At 38.7% G+C, this 20,560-nt stretch overlaps 2 protein-coding genes across 2 annotated transcripts in view; both read left to right on the forward strand.

The window, feature by feature from the left end:
• Positions 1-5,838: 5,838 nt before the first annotated feature.
• LOC149183198 (cold-responsive protein kinase 1-like) lies at positions 5,839-6,543 on the forward strand. The gene is made up of 3 exons (XM_089414865.1): positions 5,839-5,897; positions 5,988-6,063; positions 6,253-6,543. The coding sequence occupies exons 1-3, from the start codon at positions 5,839-5,841 to the stop codon at positions 6,541-6,543; spliced, it is 426 nt and encodes a 141-aa protein (XP_089270991.1).
• A 181-nt stretch (positions 6,544-6,724) lies between these two features.
• Positions 6,725-20,560, forward strand: part of LOC149183199 (uncharacterized) — a 133,217-nt gene continuing 119,381 nt past the window's right edge. The window contains exon 1 of the mRNA XM_089417087.1: positions 6,725-6,853. Within this exon, the coding sequence (XP_089273213.1) occupies positions 6,730-6,853 (124 nt within the window). The 5' untranslated portion in view covers positions 6,725-6,729. The remainder of the gene's footprint in view (positions 6,854-20,560) is intronic.

A 20,560-nucleotide genomic window follows, 5' to 3' on the forward strand; every position in this document is an offset into this window, starting at 1 on the left:
TCATACAGAGAAAATAGTCATATACCATCCCTAAATGGTCTTTTCACGCAAAAAAAGTCTCAATCTCTAGTCCGTCCTCCCGATGAGCGCGAGTGATACGGAGGGATATGACTGAAACCCAGGGGGCATGCACCTTGGTCTGCTTCGGCAGGAAAACTTCGGGTATAGGGTAGGTTTCCGCGGGAGAATATGACTAGTCTGTACCCCCTTCCATGATTGGAAGAGGGGTTATTCTAGAACAAGATTCTCTTGTCAAAGTTATGTGAGTTGGCGGGCATCGCCGCTCACCTTTGTTTATTTCGGTAGACATCGCCAGAGAAGTGTTTTGTTTACGCCGTGAATAGAGCAATCTTTGGGTAACCTGTAAGAGGTAGGCCTCTCTCGGTAAAACAAATGTTTTAACGGACTAAAGAAGGGGTAACCTTGAAACTCTGTTTTATACCTGGGGGCATGCAAACCTTTTGGAATGCAAGCGAAGAGCGACTATTTATTTTTTAAATTTTTAGGACCTCTAACCCTTTAAACTCGTAGGATTGGTCGTTTCCTAACTTGCATAAAGAAAGGATGTGGGGCAAATCTCTAAAAGTTTCCGTTTTTATATGAGACATTCTTATCACAAGACTGGATTAATCGAGCAGTGTTACCGCAAGGTTCAAGCTCGTTAAAAAATAAACCCGCATCGAGCAATTTTAGCACATAGTTCAAGCTCGTTAAAAAATAAACATAAGACATGAGCAAATGTTTCCACCCGTGTTTAAGCTCATTAAAAAATGAACTATTCCCCGGTAAATAACCATCGTGAATGTAGTACTTCAGCCATTAAAGCCTTGGTCGTGTTTGCACCGTCACCTCCACTTTTTCATTGGCCGATCATTCACCTCCATTTGATTGTTTACCTATTTTGAGGAACAACTGCGAAGAGTGATTTCACTAGCCATCCTTGTGACACTGTCGTGATTGGAAAATTCCAAACCTTACCTGGAATCAGCTGCTACCCGTTTTATCACTCGTTCCTCAAAAGACGAGTCTCCTTTAAGCTCTTTTCAACTGACTCGTAAAATATGAAAAGATTGCCGAGCCATTGGCCTCTCCAGCTCGTTAAAGGGACAGGAAGTGCTATCCCTCCTCTAGATTTTAATCTTTTTGGACCTGAGGGATTATTACACAAAAAGATCGAGCGCTTGTTTTGTTCGGCTCGTTAAAACTATCGAAAATTCATCCCTTCTGTATTATTTTATACTTTTTTGGACTTAAGGGATTAGATGACGAAAAAGGAATTTTGGAGTTACCTTTACGTTCCTTTTCAGACTCTCTAAAATTGAAAAGGACCGAGTTATCTTTGTCGTTAAACTCGTTAAAAAGATTAATAGCGACAAACTTGTCTTTAGACGAGAATGAGTTTCACTATCGCTAGGCTCGTTAAAACATAGCGATGGGTTTGCTCGAAGGGAAAATTATAGAACAAGCATATGTTATCCTCCTCAAGCTTGACAAAAATAAAGAGGTACTGGTCAGCAATGACTAGGGAAAAATTGGGAAGAAAACTCAAAGAAACTTTTTTGGTAGCAAGTCGCTCTTGAACATGACACTTCCACTCTGTGTCCGAGTCAGGTTGGGTTGTTTCATTCACCGGTCACATCACCATGGTCACGCCATACCATCCACATTTGGGGTTAATGCTACCAATCCATCACATCAGTGTCGCCGATATGTTCAAGAGAAGTCATCCAGAGAAGTCACCTGTGTCTCACCCACTACCATACATTATACTCCATTATTTCATGACCGCCACCCTGAACCTTATATCACCAGATCATTTTCACCTCCATCAAAATCAGTTGCTCCATTCCGTGTCATTGATGTGTGATTCATTAAGGCCCTCCTATGACGGATCACTTCTTGTCGACATCAGCTCATTATCCAAGAAGTTGATCTAGGAACACCCCATTCAGTACTTTGAAGCTTGCATGCCTCAATGGCAAGTTTCTCACTTCCGGCGACAGGTTTACATCAATGGCCTTCGATCGAAAGATTTTGCGTGGTGTTCGACGCCAAGTCCTTTATTCACACCACGTGAATTGTACTGCAGTACCTTGAGGGTCATTATCATTATCGGTGATTCCTCTCGCGCTTGTTAACAATTTACATCATTGACTAGTAATCAAGCGATGTCTTTCCATGTTCGACTTTAGAACATTTCTCACATGGATCGACTTGTACTTCGAGTGAAGATCGGACGAGATTGAAGACCCCGGATCTAGTTTCATCCATCCGGGCTGCGATATATATTCAGGGAAATAAAGACATTAAATGTACAGCATTGTAGCACAGATAATCATCCTACCAAAAGGATGATGGCTCTATCAGAATCATCAGTCTACACTCAGACAGTTGTCTGTCCTATGTACATGAAAATGAATTTATAAAGCTGAGCATGGGAATGCCCGCCTCAGCTAGATCATGAAAATATTATGAAGATAATGTATTGTATTGTATCTTATTACAGGTCTCCTCCCAGCATTGAAAGAACTTCGGATCCTCATAATAAAGCATTTCACCCGACACCAAAAGGTTAACGGCATCATACTTTAGGGGGCAACTGTTATAGACATTTTTGTGCCCTACAACTCCAAGCATGAAATTTCCATAAACCAAGGGCTCCTAAGTCCCTAAAAGTGTTGTTCTAAGCCCTAAAGGAACAAGGTCAACAGATTACAGCTTCTCCCAAAAGTTCTCCATGAAAAACTACTCAAAATTGGTCAAAACAGGATCATTGCAGCTGCTCCACTGGCTAGGTGCGTTGCATCTCACCCAAATGCACTGTGAGGGTGCGTTGCATTTCAAAACTCCCTTCTGTAGGGTGCGATGGGCGAGAAATGACAAATGGCAGTGTCATTCCCCGAGGTGGAGAGGCAATGAAAGCTTCCAGAATCTTCTCCTATGACACTTGCCTCACTGAATTCGACCAAGGATGAGTAAGAGGCCCTCAGTCTCCAAGTGGAAGCAAGAACTGACAGAGAGAAGACACTAATCAAATCACAAGCTGACTCATCCTCCTTACAGATATCTATATATGGATCCCTCATCCCAGAGATCCAGAGGCTGGAATTTTGCATATTGTAAGGAATTGTTGTTGGTTTCTAGAGACAAACATCAGACTGTTGGGTGATATATGCTTTGTTTGAGGTGAAGAGGGGCTTCTTTGCTGGGAGGTTGATGCTGGGTCAGAACCACTGGTTGTAACTCCTCCTGGATCTTTTCTTGTTTATCAATAAAAGCTATTTGAGTTCTCCTCCATGCTTTTGTATCATTGATGCTTGTTACATTTGTATGGTCAATTTAAATCTGATCCTAAGTTGTTTATGAATATAGATCCATGTATTTGTATAGTGCTATGCTTCTGTGATCTTACAGGTACTTTGTGAAGCTAGGCGTGCTGGTGAGCAGGTAGCTGGAGACTATCAAAGAAGAGAGGGATCGAATCAAAGGATTAGCGCAAGTCATAGGTTGGTTCTTTCTATTCCTCTCTATCTATAATTCATAAAGGAAATACAAAAGTAGCTTTTCTCTGTTTGTTTCTAAGGTAGCTGTCACACCTTAGTGGGATAGAGCAGTTCTAAATAGACACTTTTCCCTGTAACACCAACACTGACTCCATTTCTGTTTGGGGTCCGCCTTGAGGATGGAGGTGACACTCCATTAGTTGACAGTACTCTCTACTAACAGCTAGTGGGGAGCTTATTGTACCTCACCCACTCTAGAGCAGATCTCTTATATGTAGTAGGGGCAGTTTCTAGATACATGCAGGAGCCGCATGAGCTACACTGGAATGCTGCCAAGTGCATCCTTCGATATTTGAAGGGCACCATCACCTTCGGGATTCACTGTGCAGCAGGCACTGCATTGAATCTCCTTGGCTTTACTAATCTTGATTGGGCAGGCGACAACATTGATCGCAAGTCCACCTCTAGATATTCGCTTAGTGTAGGGTCTGGCCCTATCTGTTGGTCGAGCAAGAAGCAGGCTGCTATTGCTCTATCTTCAGCTGAGGCCGAGTACAGAGGAGTAGTCAACATCACCATTCAGGCTTTGTGGCTACAACACTTCCTCACTGAGTTGGGCATCCAGTTCCACCAGCCCATTGTCATCTAGTGTGATAGCCAAAGCACTCTCAAATTTTGTAGGGATCTAGTACAGCGGCAGCGGACGAAGCACATAGAGATCCATATGCACTACATCAGAGACTTAGTACATGATCGGGTCATTGATTTGCAATTCTGTCCTTCAATAGAATAGACTGCAGACATCTTCACCAAGACATTCACTTAGCAGAAGTTTCGCTCTCTGCGCGATCGTCTTGGAGTGAAGGACACTGTTGCTTAGCAACTGTCTTGTCTTCCTCTTTTCTTTTGATTACACTGTATTTTGAGGGGGGGGTTTTTTCCACAAGGTTTTCCCTCTTTCCTCAATTTTAGTACAACTTGCACTGTATTTTGGGTGACCTTTGGCCTTAGTTTCCAGGGCCCATTTTCTTTTTTTTCCCCATAGTGATGTTCAGGGGGGTTGTTGGAGTACTACACACCTACATGTGGACACTTAGTTAGAGAATGGGACTACATGCAAGATTCCTTCTGCAAGATTTATTCCCTGATTTTCTCCTTCTTTAACTCCACAACTGGCTAGTTCTTTTGCATGATTTACTCCCCGATTTTCTCCTTCTTTAACTTTGCAACTGGCTAGTTCTCTTTGGAACTTGTTGTAGGTGTTGAGTCATCTCATTGATCACCGCTATGGTGCATTACCTTGGGATCTTCACCTAGTAATGCTATATTATGAGCATTGTAACCTATTTTCTAATGAATCATTCTTTTGTTCTTTGAATTTTCTTACAGTGTTTTTTCTCTACCAAGCTGTGTGTTCAACCTTTACTAGCTAGATTCATCTGTCCAGGTTTTCTAACACATTTACAACTTTGGTTGTGGTGATGTGCTTCATACTTTTCTATCGACGTATTAGACATCGCAAGAATAATGATAAAACAGGTGATTATACAGCTATTTCCCACATTCTTCTGACTTCTTGGTTGTAATCGAACATTATGATAAAATTATTTTTATGATGCTCTGAGCAGATGATAATTTTGCTGCGAGGGAAAATTTCCAGCAATTTGTCTTTGATTACGAGGTTCTCAGACAAGCGACTCATGACTTTGATGAAAACAATATGCTCGGCAAAGGAGGATTCGATGAAGTTTATAAAGTATAATATTAAAAATGGTTTTGACAATTTTGTCTAAATATAAGCTGTATTTTCATACTAACTCTAATGAATTAATCGATGAGCAGGGGATACTTCGTGATGGGACTGATATCGCAGTTAAGAAACTGAATGGATGGGAGAATACTCAAGCTGTAGAGGATTTTTTTATAGAAGTGAAGCTCCTGACCAGCGTCCGTCACCGTAATCTTGTTCGTTTACTAAGATGTTCCATGCGTTCGCATGACCGGTTGTTGGTATACGAGTTCATGTCAAATAACAGGCTTAACAAGCATTTGTTTGGTAGGTTTCTGTTGTTTATTTTTTCCACTATTCAAGTTTTTTTTTAAATTATCTATGCTCTTTCAATTATTGATGTGGAACCAAGGCTTTTATTGGAGATCCGTAGGAGAGATACGAAATGTTTTGAGTTGGGAAAATTGTTTAAATATTATAGTGGGTATAGCTAAAGGCCTTGCATATCTACACGAGGATTCCAATGTTTGAATTATACACAGAGATACCAAATGTGAAAATATACTTATGGATGATAGACTCCATCCTAAAATAGCTGATTTCGGAATGGCTAGATTCTTTCCAGAAGGCGAAACCCATGTTTCTACCAGAGTCGGAGGAATAGTGTAAGATATCCAATTCATTTAAGTACTCATTAATGTCTCAAGTTGTACAAATCAGTTATTTATTGTTTCCAAATTTCTTTTATGAGGCAGAGGCTACACTGCGCCTGAGTATGCCACCTATGGGAAATTAACGGAAAAACCTGACATCTATAGTTATGGGGTCATGGTACTTGAGATCCTGAGTGGGAGAAAGTGCGTGGATGCAAGATCAGATGCCTCTATGTAGTTAATATTGGAATGGGTGTGTCTCTAGTTTATTAGATAAGTTTAGTTCCCACGATTATGATAAATAAGCTCATTTAAAACCATGTATTGAGAATTTTGCTGAATTGTTTAGGCTTGGAATCGATTTCAGAATGATCATGCTTTGGATATTGCTGACTCGTTATTAGAGGGGAACTACCCAAAAGATCAGGCGCTAAGAGTGATAAAAATTGTGCTTCTCTGCACTCAAGGCCAATGGGCACTGCGGCCAGCAATGTCAGAGGTTTTGTTGATGTTAACCAACCATTCAGAAGTTGCCGCTGAGCCAAAAGAATCAGCATTCATAAATGACGGTGCAGAGAGAAACACACATTTCACTTCCACAGTAAACTCAGATTCTGCATCTCACAGATTTATTACAGTGTCTTTCTTTCCTCATTAATTTAGACGCTGAGCCAAGACAAACAACTTTCATAAATCACGGTGCAGAGAGAACTGCCCATTTGACTCCCACAATAAACTCACATTCTGCATCTCACGAATCTATGACGATGTCACTGTTTCCTCCTTAGTCTAACTAACAAGCTTAGTAGACGGAAGTGGCATGCCTATATATTTTACTAGTGGCATGCTTGAGCATGATATTCATGGCATGCTTTTCTGTGAATCGGAGATGAGAATGTTTGGTTTGAAGAAGTTGGGTATTATCTTCCTGTCTTATAGGTGGATGGTGAATAGTGGGATCAAGATAGGTGCAAATTATTACTTGTCATTAAACATTGAAAAGAAGCGATTTTCGGAGAAAACTGTGTGATGAAAAGGTGAAACTTCTAACATTTCAGATGAATGCACTCATTATCAAGAAAAAGAAACAATGAACGTAGTGTTAATCTATGTTGTGTTAATCTATGTTTATTGGTTTTTGATGAGACAAATTCTATGTTTATTACTTCTTGTCATTAACTATAAACTGAAATTGAAAAGAAGCGATTTTTGGAGAAAACTGTGTGATGAAAAGGTGAAACTTCTAACATTTCAGATGAACGCACCCATTATCAAGAACAAGAAACAATAAACATAGTGTTAATCTATGTTTATTGGTTTTTGATTAGAGAAGCTCTATGTTTATTATTTCTTGTCCGTGATGATGAGAGATGCTTCTTGTTCTTAATAATGGGAACTGATAGGAAAAGTTTTATGTTTATTACTTCTTGTACCTAATGATGGGAGAAGTTCACTCATAGTTTTCTTTTCCCAAAAATAAATTTTACACCATAACACATACATAAGTTTATTGGATATACATCGAATATACATACCTGATATACCGATATCATAGCCAAAGATGGAGCCCCCAATCGTAGCAACCATGCATGCAAAAACAACATAGAGCATTACTCGGCCCTGGTATTGCTGTGCTCTTTCGTCTGATACTCCTGCTCCCTCTACACAACCCCCTACCATCCTCTACTGCAAATTAAAATGAAGGTAGAGATGGAGGTGGGTTTGACCAATTTTCAACCACTCAAAAAGCTGGGATATAAATCGTGACGGAGTTATATAATATCAATATTTAATCGACTGGTTGCTGACGTTCGATCACTTTCGTCAGCAGTTTGAACCTTTTCCAAATCCCCCACATGGGCGTGGGTATTTTCAGAAAACTAAGGGCTGGAGACATTCGTAGAGGGTGTATAGGTTCACAAAGGGTGTGAGGTAGTTAAGCTAAAGATTTTAGTCCCTTTGATAGAGTTAATCAAGAATGAAACCTACAAAACACAGATAAACTAGACCCTGAACCTCGCTGAAAATGAGGATTATGTTAACCTGTTTGATGACCAACTTGAACTTATATTTGGTCCAGATGTCAATGGCAAACCACTAGAAGGAGGAATACCACTTTTCTACATTAGCCTTAGCATCCATGACAAAATCCTTCATAATGCAATGTTAGATTCTAGGGCCTCCCTCAACTTAATGCCCAAATCAATAATGGAAAAATTGAACCTAGACATTACAAGTCCTTACAAGGACTTATTTTCGTTTGCCTCAAGCCAAGTAAGTATCTGGGGTTGATTAAAGACCTGTTTGTTGCCTTAGTTCAATATCCTGCCAAGAGCATCCTTATGGATATTGTGGTTGCTGACATCCCACCGAAGTATGGCATGCTGTTATCCAGTTCATGGGGAGCAAAACTTCAAGGATCTCTACAACTTGACATGTTATATGCAACAATTTTTGTTTTTGGACAACCCAAGAAGTTGTACCAAGAAACCTTAAGGAAATACATGGTGAGTAGCCAGGATCGGCCTTAAAACTTTCCTATCTACTCTGTACATTCAGACATTGATTCTTTTATTTTGTATAATATTGATGAAACACAAGAAACTCTTTTAAACAGTGTTGATATAGAACCAAAAGAAATTGCAGTTTCAAAACAAGAGGAAATGATCCAAACTTTAGAACTTTCCACTAAACAAAGTAGTCAAGATGAGGAAAAATTGGTGGAAACAGATGATGATAATTATGAACATGAGATATTGTGGCATCTTGAGATTGATGGGTTAGTCAATAAGTTTGGAGCAGGAGCAGGAGTTTGGATATACAATCTGGAGAATGATTACTCAGAAGGCCTTGCATACAGACTAAATTTTAAATGTACTAACAATATGGCTGAGTATGAAGCACTAATTTTAGGTCTTAGATTAGTTAGGAAGATAGGAACTATAAGAGTTTATGTCATGGGAGACTCTGAATTAGTGATAAAACAAATTAATGTTGTATATATGACCAAAAACCCTAGATTAAGTTGTTATAGAGGAACCATTGTAGAAATACTAAACACTTTCTTAGAAACCAAAGTTACCGTAATTCCTAGAAAACCTAATATGCAGGCTCATAGTTTAGTAATGTTTGCTAGCACCTGCAAGTTACCCTTTCAGCCTAACTATCAGTACACTGCAGAAGTAAGGCATAGGCCTACAATTCCAGATAATTTGAAGAACTAGAAAATATTTGCTGATGATAAACAAATAAACAACCTTTTGATCTCAGAATAAGAATTTGCAAATAGCAATATAGATACTAACACATCAATAGATTCTAACACTAAAGATAAAATAGAAGCAAATGAGATAGAAGGTGAAGAGATAGATAGATTTCATCCCACTAAATTCACAAAATCAGATGTAGACAACCTAGAGCAAGTTGAGATTAATGAGATAATTAACGAAGGCACTGAAGTAATCAATCTCAAAGACAATTTCTTACCTAGAGGATTAACCCCTTTGGAAGACTTGTTTGATTCAAATGATATTCCTAGAAAGCCTAAAATGGAACCTTTGAAATCTGATATGGAGGAGTGTAATATAGGCACTGATGAAGATCCAAAATTGATCAAACTTTCTAAATCATTACCTCCCACTGAAAGAGTAAAATACATTGAATTATTAAAATAATTTCAGGATGTCTTTGCTTGGAGTTATGAGGACCTCAAATCCTATGACACCAGCATCATACAACACACAATCCTTATAAAATAAAATCAAAAAACCTTTTAGACAAAAACATAGAAGGATAAATCCTGTCCTATTACCTTCAATTAAAAAAGAAATCCAGAGAATGTATGATGCTAAACTGATTGCACCAATTAGATTTTCTGATTGGGTTTCGAACTTAATACCAACTAGGAAGAAAACTGGGAGATCAGAATCTGTGTGGACCTTAGAAACCTCAATAAAGTATCCCTTAAAGACAATTATCCTCTCCCCAAAATGGACTGTATTTTGCAAAGGGTAGTTGGATCAACTAGGATCTCATTATTGGATGGCTTTTCGGGTTACAATCAAATCTTAGTTCATCCTGATGATCAATCCAAGACTGCCTTCACTACTCCTTGGGGCACATTCATGTATGTGAAAATGCCTTTCGTACTAATGAATGCGGGGGCCACTTTCCAAAGGGTTATGGATATAGCCTTTGCTAAAGAAATCCATGATTTCCTAGTAATATATCTAGATGACATTACTGTATTTTCAAAATCTGACAACCAGCATTCGGATCATCTAAGGCAGGTTTTTATTAAATGTAGGAAATATGGAATTTCTTTTAACCCCAAGAATTCTTTGTTTGGGTTAGAAGAAATAAAGTTACTAGGTCATATAATTTCAAAAGACGGTATTCGAATAGACCCTGCAAGAATAGAAGCCATCTTATAGATACAACATCCAAGAAACATTATAGAATTACAAGCTTTCTTAGGGAAAATTAACTTTCTTAGGAGATTTATTTCTAATCTAGCAGAATTAATTAGATCACTGAACAATATGTTGAAAAAAGATTCGACCATAAAATGGATTGTTGAGGCTAAGAAATCCTTTGAAGACATACTAGCCTTAACTAGAACACCAGTTTTCATCAGTCCAACCTTTGACAGAGATTTCATCTTATTTTCCTTTGCTTCTGAGCACACAATTGCTGCAGTTTTGCTACAGACCAGGGTGATGAACAACCTATTGCATTTTTTAGCAAGGTGCTGAGAGATGCCCCCTTAACATATAACATAATGGAAAAACAAGCTTTTGCTTTGGTCAAAGCTATCAAGGACTTTAGAGTATGCATTTTATATTCTCATATAGTAGCCTATGTTCCCAATTCGGTAGTCAAAGACATCCTAACTCAGGGTGGTCCAGACGGAAAGAGGGGAAAATTGATTGCTACTATTTTAGAATATGACATAGAAATCAAGCCAACTAAGTTAATTAAGGGCAAAGATTTAGCCAAGCCCATGGCTGAGTCAAACTGTCAGGCCCTAGATATAAAATTAACTGCACAAATAGATAATGAAGAGGAGATGGCGACTCCAGTAATCAACCAGGCCTTTATTGAGTCACCATGGTATGCTGATATCATTTATGTTTTACAAAATTTACAAGCTCCTTCTGGATTATCAAAGACCAAAAGTAGATTTTTGAAGATGAAGTCCTTAAAATTTTGTATATTAGACAATGCTTTGTTTTTGAGGAATCATGAAGGTATTCTTCTCAACTGTTTATTAAAAGATGAATCTAACAAAGTATTGCAAGTGTTTCATGCAAGTGGCTGTGGAGGACACATTTATTGGACAACCACTGCAGATAAAATTCTTAGAGCTGGTTTCTATTGGCCAACTTTGTTTTCTGATGTCAAGAAAAATGTGAACTCCTGTCACAAATGTCAAATTCTTTACAGAAAGAAAAAGCTTCTACTGTTACCCCTCAAGCCAATCTCTACTGAAACACCTTTTCAACGATGGGGTCTAGACTTCATTGGTGAAATTCACCCACCCTCCTCTGCCCAACACAAATGGATCCTCACTGCCACAGACTGTTTCACCAAATGGATAGAGGCCATACCTTCAAGGCAAGCCACTGACAATGTTATCATAACCTTCCCTGAGAATAACATTCTTGCACAAATTGGATGTCCAACTAAGCTCATTACTGATAATGCAGTAGCCTTTAAATCCAAAAGAATGATAGAGTTCTGCAAAAAGAACCATATAACCCTGGGCCATTCCATAGCCTATTATCCTCAAGGAAATGGACTGGCAAAGTCCTCAAACAAAAGCCTAGTGAACATCATCAAAAAGTTGTTAGAGGATAATAAGAAAACATGGAACAAAAATCTAGTCAATGCCTTATGGGAAGATAGACTAACCACTAAGAAATCAATTGGTACTTCTCCCTACCAGCTAGTTTATGGAATGGAAGTTGTTTTTCCATCTTCCTTGGGTACACCAGTGATGAATTTGCTTCAAGAAATGCAAGTTGAACGAAATAGTATCCAAAGGAGAATCAACCAAACCATTGACCTTCAACAAACCAAGGAGGAAGTTTATATTAGGTCTCAAATTGTGCATGAAAGGATTAAGAAGATTTTTGATAAGATAACCAAGGCTGAATATTTCTACCTTGGTGACAAAGTACTTAAGTGGGATTCAAGGAGGGAAGACAAAGGTAAACATGGGAAATTTGACTTCCCATGGAAAGGCCCATATATCATTTATGCTTTTAAAGGTAATAATGCTTTCTTCCTCAGAGAAATGGATGGTACAGAAGCAGAATGAGGACCAGTGAATGGTCAAATGCTCAAACACTATTTTGGACCTAACTATTGATTTTTACTTTCCATTGTACATATTCAATTTTTATCCAAAAATTTTAGTTTGGATTGGATGGTGATTTTTTGAAGTTGAAGCCTGAAGAGAAGGCCCTAAGCTTTGAAAAAATAAATGTCATAAGTATTAATAATGCAGAAGCATAGAGGAACATTTGGCAAGGTAACATCAACAGAAATTCAAAGGCTACTGATCTACAAAGTCCTTGACATTTCACCAGGAAATGCCATCCCCAAGTGGAGCCACTGTTAGGTTCCTATACCAATAGGGATCATAATTTTGATTGACTGAGATTAAGCCTTGTAATATTGTACATACCTTTGCTTTCCTAAAAGAATAATCAAAGGACAAAAGGAATGAAAATAGGTCAAAAAATAAAATATATGAACCCTAAAAGACAAAATAGACCATGGAAAGTGTGCAAGTCAAAATGCCACTACTATTTACTTTTATGCTTAATAAATGATTGTGTGCAGCTTGTTACTTATGCCACAATCCATGAATAGTAAAAATGTTTAAACTTGGCTATTTCATGATTTGAATTTTATGTTTATAGCTAAAGAATAAAATTTGACCAAACAATGTAATCTTCGAAGATAATTAGATAGGTAGAGTAAATAGCAGGATCTCAACTATTTAATCTAAGCCCTTGGATGATATAAGGTTATAATGATTTGATAATGAGATCTTAGACTAAGATTAAGGTATTACAGACTCATGTGCATGGATTTGCCTATATTATTTAGTGCAACGGACCGATAAGATTGTGAATAATGTAGACAATGAAGCAGTTAAAGAAACATACTAGATACATACATAACACAACAAATAATCAAGGAGTTCACCCAAAACTCTTGGGCTACATCTCCTGGTCCAGCCTTTAGTGGTGACCTCTCTATTATGTCTTCAAGAGAAAAGTTTTACAAAGTGAGTTCAATTTGAGTCTCAACACAATAGATACAAAACAACAGGAGTTTACTTGAATTCCTCAAGTCTCTCTGAGTACACAGACTCTCCCTCTCGCTTTCTGTCTCTGTCTTCTCTCTATCTCAACATTGCCTACTTTTGTCTCTATCATTCAGTGGCTTTTAAGCCAATCGGCGCCGTCTGTCTGTTTCCTCTTCTGGGCTCTCTGGCTTCTAGCCTCTGTTTGTTCAAATCCCCTATGAGTGTTAACTAATCATGGTATAATGTCTTCAGGTATGGTGGCCACCTGTTATGAAACGGAAGGGACCATCGGTGCCTTTGAAATCCCCAAAATAGTCGTTCTCTATTTACACAGAGAAATACACAAAAACACGGGAAAATCCGCCTAAACACAATCTATCGGACCTGAAATATTATCAATTCCGCCCTATAATCCCTTCGGGTCCATATTTGGGCGCTATGGAAAGTCTACCATTGATCTATGTGATCGTTGATCCAATGGTTGTTATTGATTTCGGGTGGCTTATGCACCCGGAGATTACCCGCCCGAAAGGGGTGGTTTTCTCTCTCTGGTGCCTAGCCACATGTCGGCCAGTGTATGGGCTCGGGTGGAGCCCAGCCAATACCACTTACTACCTAAGGCCCACCCGAAATCCTACTCGTTTCGGAACTCAAAACACATATCGCTGCATATAAAAACCCTTTCGGGTCCGTTTTATCACCCAATTCGCATTTCCTTTGTTTTTCATTTATTTAATGAAAATGCGATTTTACATAGAAAAAGCCCTTTTTATGGAACTCAAATTATATTAAATTTCATCCATAACCCCGTCGAGTTCGGCTATCACAAGTCGCAAGTATATCGGCCCCGCTCCTTTGTATTGATCCGATGCGATAATGTGATGTGATATATCGCAATCATATATCGCATAGTCCTCAGGTCGTTGGTAAGTGCTCCTTTATATTATGCTGATGAGATATCACGAGTTAACCTACGTCATTGATCTGCGCGCTTGATCGATGGTCCTTGTTGGCTCACGTTAATCACTATCGCAACTGTCATATGGTCGCCTTCGATAACCTCTGCTTACCACCGCCAATTGCGATATGCCGATCGGATCTGGACTGTTCATTGCCTAGATCTGATGGCTCTCACGCAAAGTTGTTTAAGCCCCTGATAGCTTTGCTTTTCACTGTTTCTTCATGTTTTCCACTCCCGATAGTGTTTTCCGCCATTTTGAAAGGTTCATCCTTTGAGATAGTTTTTTCATTTTTGAAGACTTAAAGGGTTTTTAGGATCCATTTTGGATCACGCCTTCCCACTGAAGAAGCTTTTGGACAACCAAAAGTTGGTTTTTAAGCATCGATCAAGTGAGGATACAACTTTCTCACTTGTCCAATCTCTATCCATCTTGCACTGCTTAGTTTCGAACCTTTGAGCCCGATTCTTAGGTACTCAACATCCCCTCTACGTGTAGTTCTCACCTTCCTGTCGATAATTGTGTCTTCTTGCAACTCATTGAGATATTCAAGAAACAGATCATCAATAGAAGGAAACTAACTTTTCTCTTCGGGATCTTCAATCAATGAAGGTTCATATAATCTCAAGTTCTCTGCATTAATGACTGAATAGATATGCATATAAGCTGGCAAATCAAGGCGATTTCACCAATTTTCTCAAGTATCTTGAAAGGCCCATACCTTATCGGCTTTAGCTTCTTACCTTCACCTTGCATTGTGTCTTTGCAGATGTATAGCCAGACTTGATCACCAACTTCAAAGCTATGTTCAATTCGATGCTTATCATGCCTTGCCTTGTACTTGGCTTGGCTTCTTTCCAGCTATTCCTGCACTGCCTGGTGAATTTTTTGTATCTATTCAATGAACTTGGTTGCTTTGTCCACATCACTGTGTCCATCAACTGCTATGTGCTTTCCAAAGACAAAATCCAACGGAGACCTTGGTGTAAAACCAAAAGAAGTCTCAAAAGGGGATCTTTGTGTAGACGAGTGCTTGGCACGGTTGTAAGCATGTTGCACGTAACACAAATGTTCATCCCAAAGCTTGGGATGCTTGATGAAATAGCCCATGAGCAAATGGATCACTGTCCTATTGACTACCTTTGTTTGGCCATATGTTTGTGGATGAAATGTTGTGCTCTTCTTCAATCTGGTGTCCATCAATTCCCACAGACTTGACCAAAACTTCCCAACAAATCGGGAATCTCGATCAGATACAATAGAAGTGCGTAACCCAAAATGAACCCATACATGCTGAAAGAACAACTTCGTTGTTTGTTCAACTGTAATCTGCGTGTTACAAGGTATTAAAATACACATTTTTCTGAACCTATCCACAATAACATATAAATAATCATGACCTTTTCTAGACTTTGGCAATCCCCCAATAAAGTCCATGGAAACACTTTCCCAAGGATGAGAAGGAACTGGAAGTGGAGTGTACAAGCCTAGTTTTCTATTGCTGGGCTTGCTTTTGGCACACATGGTACACCCTTTAATATATCTAGAATCTATTTCATGCATTCTTGGCTAATAACAGAATCTTTGCCGTTGTGCAACTCTTTTACTTACACCAAAATGACCTGATATTAGAGAAGTATGTGCTTCTCGGATTATGTTAACTCTTTCAGTTTGAGGAATGCATAACTTTCCCAAATGATATAAGAGTTGGTCCTTAACATGATGATCCAATTCTTCTACTTGTTTGGCATGACTTAAAGTTGCATATACATCTTTAAAATCTACATCTTGAGCATATTGTTCAATCTGGGTTTCATGCAATACTGAGTTATGCTTAAGTATAGTAGATGCATTTATGATTGGTCTTGATAGCATATATGCAACCTTATTGTGTATGCCTTTCTTATATCTGATGACAAGATGAAACTGTTGTAGAACACCCATCCACCTATAGTGTCTTGATTGATGCAATTTAGTTTGTGAGTACAAATATTGAAGTGGTTGATGATCTGTATGTATAATTGTTTCTTTTCCCATTATGTAATGTTTCCACTTTTTCACATTTTGTACTAATGCATACAATTCTTTATCATATGTGGGATAATTAACTACTGCAAACGTAAATGTCTCAAAATGATAACAGATGGGTTTACCATGTTGCATCAACACTGCTCCCATGGCATAGTCACTGGCATCTGTTTCAATCACAAATGGTCGTTGAAGATTTGGCAATGCTAGTACTGGTGTTGTACTAATTTTTTATTTCAAGGTGTCGAAGGCTTTCTGTTGTTTGCCACCCCACTAAAACACCTTGTTCAATCCTGTTAAAGCATGTAAGGGCGCTGCAATCAAGGAAAAGTTAGCAATAAAATTTCTCCAATATTGTGCTGCTCCTAACTTCTGTAGCAGATTTGGGTTTAGGCCAGTTCACAATGACTTCAACCTTAGAGGGATCTATCTTCAATTCATCACCCCCTACAATATGACCCAAATAATTTAAATATGTTTTGCCAAATTCACATTTTGATAACCTTACATAGAGATTTTCTCTTTTCAAAACATCTAAAGTCTTCTTTGCATGCTTCAAATGTTCTTCCCATGTTTTACTGAAAACAAGAATGTCATCTAAATATACAATTACAAAATCATCAATAAAAGGTTTGAGTACATCATTTATAACTCTCATGAAAGTGGCAGGAGCATTAGTTAAGCCAAAAGGCATAACCAGCCATTCATATAGCCCTTGCTTTGTTTTGAAAGCAATCTTCCATGCATCTTGTTCTGCTACTCTGACCTGATGATAGCCACTATGCAAGTCTAACTTGGAAAAGTAAACTGCTTCTTTCAGCGGATCTAATAGATCATCAATGCAAGGAAGAGGATAACAATTCTTGATCGTTATTTTATTCAGTGCTCTGTAATCAATGCACATCCTCCACGAACCATATTTCTTTCTCACCAGTATAATTGGAGATCCCCATGGTGATGTGCTTGGCCTGATGGACCCTTTATCGAGCAGCTCCTATACCTGCTTCTTGATCTCTGCATTCTCTAAAGAGGATAACCTGTATATTCCGATGTTAGGCAATGGATCATCTTGCTGCAAATGAATATCATGTACTATTTCCCTTTTGGGTGGAAGGCCTTTAGGTTCTTGAAATAGGATATCATATTCTGAAACAACTTTATCTAAATCAACTTTCTGTTTAGCATCATAGCCTTCAAACACATTGGTTTTATCAGGGGTCTTTTCCTTTACAACCATTAGTAAAAATTGCTTGCATGAATTTACAATTCTTTTCATCTGCCCTAAGTTTATGAGAGAGTAGTTATTTTTGAGTTTATGAGCTCTTACAATATATTCTATTCCATCTTTAGTGAGTTGATACTTATTTTCAGCTCTATAGAAAATGGCTTTTCTATCATACAAGTAAGGACTTCCTAAAACAATACCACATATATCCAAGGGAACTATATCTAACTCAACCTCATCTACAAATGTTGACCCAATAGAAAACCTAAGTTTACATTGTCTAGTCACTTGTAGCTTTGCTTTATCACATACCGAACCTAATGGATATGGTTTCTTGTGAGGTGTTGTTAGTAAGCCAAACTTCTTTACAATTGTTTCAGAAATCAAGTTTATTTGTGAACCACTATCAAATAAAGTATCAATCTTCTGATGCTTGGAAATAACTCTAATATGAAAAATCTCATGTTGTTTCCTCTCATTATCTTCATTATCAATAGATTGAGTAGAATTACTTGTAGATGCTTCAGAATTTTTAACTTTTATACATGTGACTATGACTGTTGTTTCATCACCTGAGTCTGACCCCAAGTCCTTCTGAATAGCAGCAACAATCTTATTCATCTTACCACCGAATTTCTTAGGTTTCAGCTCCAGATGCAAAGACCAGTAGTGTTCATCATCGTGTCCATCCTTCTTGTAGTGAGTGCATGAAGGTTTGTCTTTCTGTACAATGTTTGCCTTCCTCTCTTTCCTTTTGTGCTTCTTCTTTTCCTTGTTCTTGCTTGTAGAGGGTTTTGATGATCCCCTAATATTTGGGTTCACATTCTTGCCTCTAGCCTTTGGATGTGTAGCCTGAACTAATACATCATCTAGGCTAGTGGGATTGAACATGAGAATGGTGTGCCTCAAATAGCTATGTAGACCACCTATATACTTCAATAAAGTTTCAGGTGAGTCTAGAGATATGCCTAGAGTTAAAGCTATTTTTCTAAATTCCTAGGTATATCTTTGTACACTTTGGCCCTTTAATTGGCGAAGAGTTTGCCAACTCATCATTGCTTGCTGCATATAAGCTAGTGGATAGAATTGTTTTTTAATGGCAGAAACAAATTCATTCCAAGTAGAAAGAATTTTACCATGCTTCTTAAAATCAGCTTGTGTCTTGCCTTCCCACCAAACTAGGGCAGTTCCTCTAAGGCGAAGGCTAGCCAGCTAAATATTTCTCCTCTCTGAATCAATGTTTTGCACCTTGCAATATACATCAATCTGTCTAATTCAGTTATCTAGCTTTTTTGCATTTAATTCTCCAACATAGATTGGCAAATCAAATTTCACATTTAATTTAATCACATATGTTTTCTTCTTTTTCTTTTCAGGGCTACGAGATGAGGATGATGGAGGTGATGGTGGAGGAGATGATGGAGAAAGTTTTTCCCCTTTCCCTTTTCCCTCTGGGGCATATAGAGAAGGTTCCTATGCTCCTTTGCCTTGTTTGGAGGTTGAAGTACTTTCACCTCGACCTTTCTTAAATTCTCGATACATCTCTTCCACCATGGCTCTCATGGTCATGAAACTGTCCATGAACTGAGATTCTGATTCCAATGGGACTTCTCTGGCCATTCTCCTCTTAGGATAGACTCTTCCAATTTCTATATTAGCCTCAACAAGTTCTCCTTCTCCTATTTTGAGCTTTGACCTAGTTAGCATTCAACAATCCAGCACAAGCTTGTCTAACCTTAGCAAACCTAAAGCTCTGATACCACTTGATCTGATAATGAGATCTTAGACTAATATTAAGGTATTACTAACTCATGTGCATGGATTTTCCTATATTACTTAGTGCAATAGATCGATAAGATTGCGAATAATATAGACAATGAAGCAGTTAAAGAAACATAAGAGATACGCACATAACACAACAAATAATCAAGGAGTTCACCCAAAACTCTTGGGCTACGTCTCCTGGTCTAGCCTTCAGTGGTGACCTCTCTATTATGTCTTCAAGAGCAGAGTTCTACAAAGTGAGCTCAATTTGAGTCTCAACAGAACATATACAAAACAACAGGAGTTTACTTGAATCCCGCAAGTCTCTCTGAGTACACAGACTCTCCCTCTCACTTTCTGTCTCTCTATTCTCTCTGTCTCAGCACTGCCTGCCTTTGTCTTTGTCATTCAGTGGCTTTTAAGCCAATCACTGCTATCTGTTCGTTTCCTCTTCTAGGCTCTCTAGCTTTCAGCCTCTGTCTGTTCAAATCCCCTCTGAGCGTTAACCAATCATGGTATAACGTCTTCAGGTATGGTGGCCACCTATTATGAAACAGAAGGGACCATCGGTGCCTTTGAAATCACCAAAATAGTCATTCTTGTTTACACAGAGAAATACACAAAAACACAGGAAAATATGCCCAAACGCAGTCTATCGGACCTGAAATATTATCAATTCTGCCCTATAGTCCCTTCGGATCTGTCTTTGGGTGCTATCGCAAGTCTACCGTTGATCTATGTGATCGTTGATCCAACAGTTGCTATTGATTTCTGGTAGCTTATGCACCCGGAGATTACCCGCATGAAAAGGGTGGTTTTCTCTCTCTGATGCCTAGCCATCTGTCGGCCAGTGTATGGGCTCGGGCGGAGCCCCGCCAATACCACTTACCACCTAAGGCCCATCCGAAATCCCGCTCATTTCGGAACTCAAAACACATATCACTACATATAAAAACCCTTTCGGGTCCATTTTATCCACCAATTCGTATTTCCTTTGTTTTTCATTTATTTAACAAAAATGTGATTTTACATAGAAAAAGCCCTTTTTTGGAACTCAAATTATATTAAATTTCATCCATAAAGCCATCAGGTCTGGCTATCGCAAGTCGCAAGTATATCGACCTCTTTCCTTTGTATTTCTCCGATGCGATAATGCGATGCGATATATCACAATCGCATATCCCATAGTCCCCAGGTCATTGGTAAGCGCTCCTTTACATTCTACCGATGCGATATCGCGAGTTAACCTGGGTCGTCAATTTGCGCGCTTGATCGACGGTCCTCGTTGACTCACGCTGATCACTATCGCAACTGTCATATGGCCACCTCCGATAACCTCCGCTTGCCACCACCGATTGTGATATGTGATCGGATCTGG

The sequence above is a fragment of the Pinus tabuliformis genome, chromosome 3_2 (assembly GCF_031772625.1).
Source record: "Pinus tabuliformis cultivar Carrire ecotype Pingquan chromosome 3_2, CPIR1, whole genome shotgun sequence".
NCBI lineage: Eukaryota > Viridiplantae > Streptophyta > Pinopsida > Pinales > Pinaceae > Pinus > Pinus tabuliformis.

Bases quoted from the DNA above. Each gene is read 5' to 3' on its own strand.
- LOC149183198 (XM_089414865.1), top strand. From the start codon at position 5,839: ATGGCTAGATTCTTTCCAGAAGGCGAAACCCATGTTTCTACCAGAGTC. The intron at 5,898-5,987 runs GTAAGATATCCA...TTTATGAGGCAG, and splicing joins ACCAGAGTCGGAGGAATAGT to AGGCTACACTGCGCCTGAGT. The intron at 6,064-6,252 runs GTACTTGAGATC...AATCGATTTCAG, and splicing joins TCTATAGTTATGGGGTCATG to AATGATCATGCTTTGGATAT.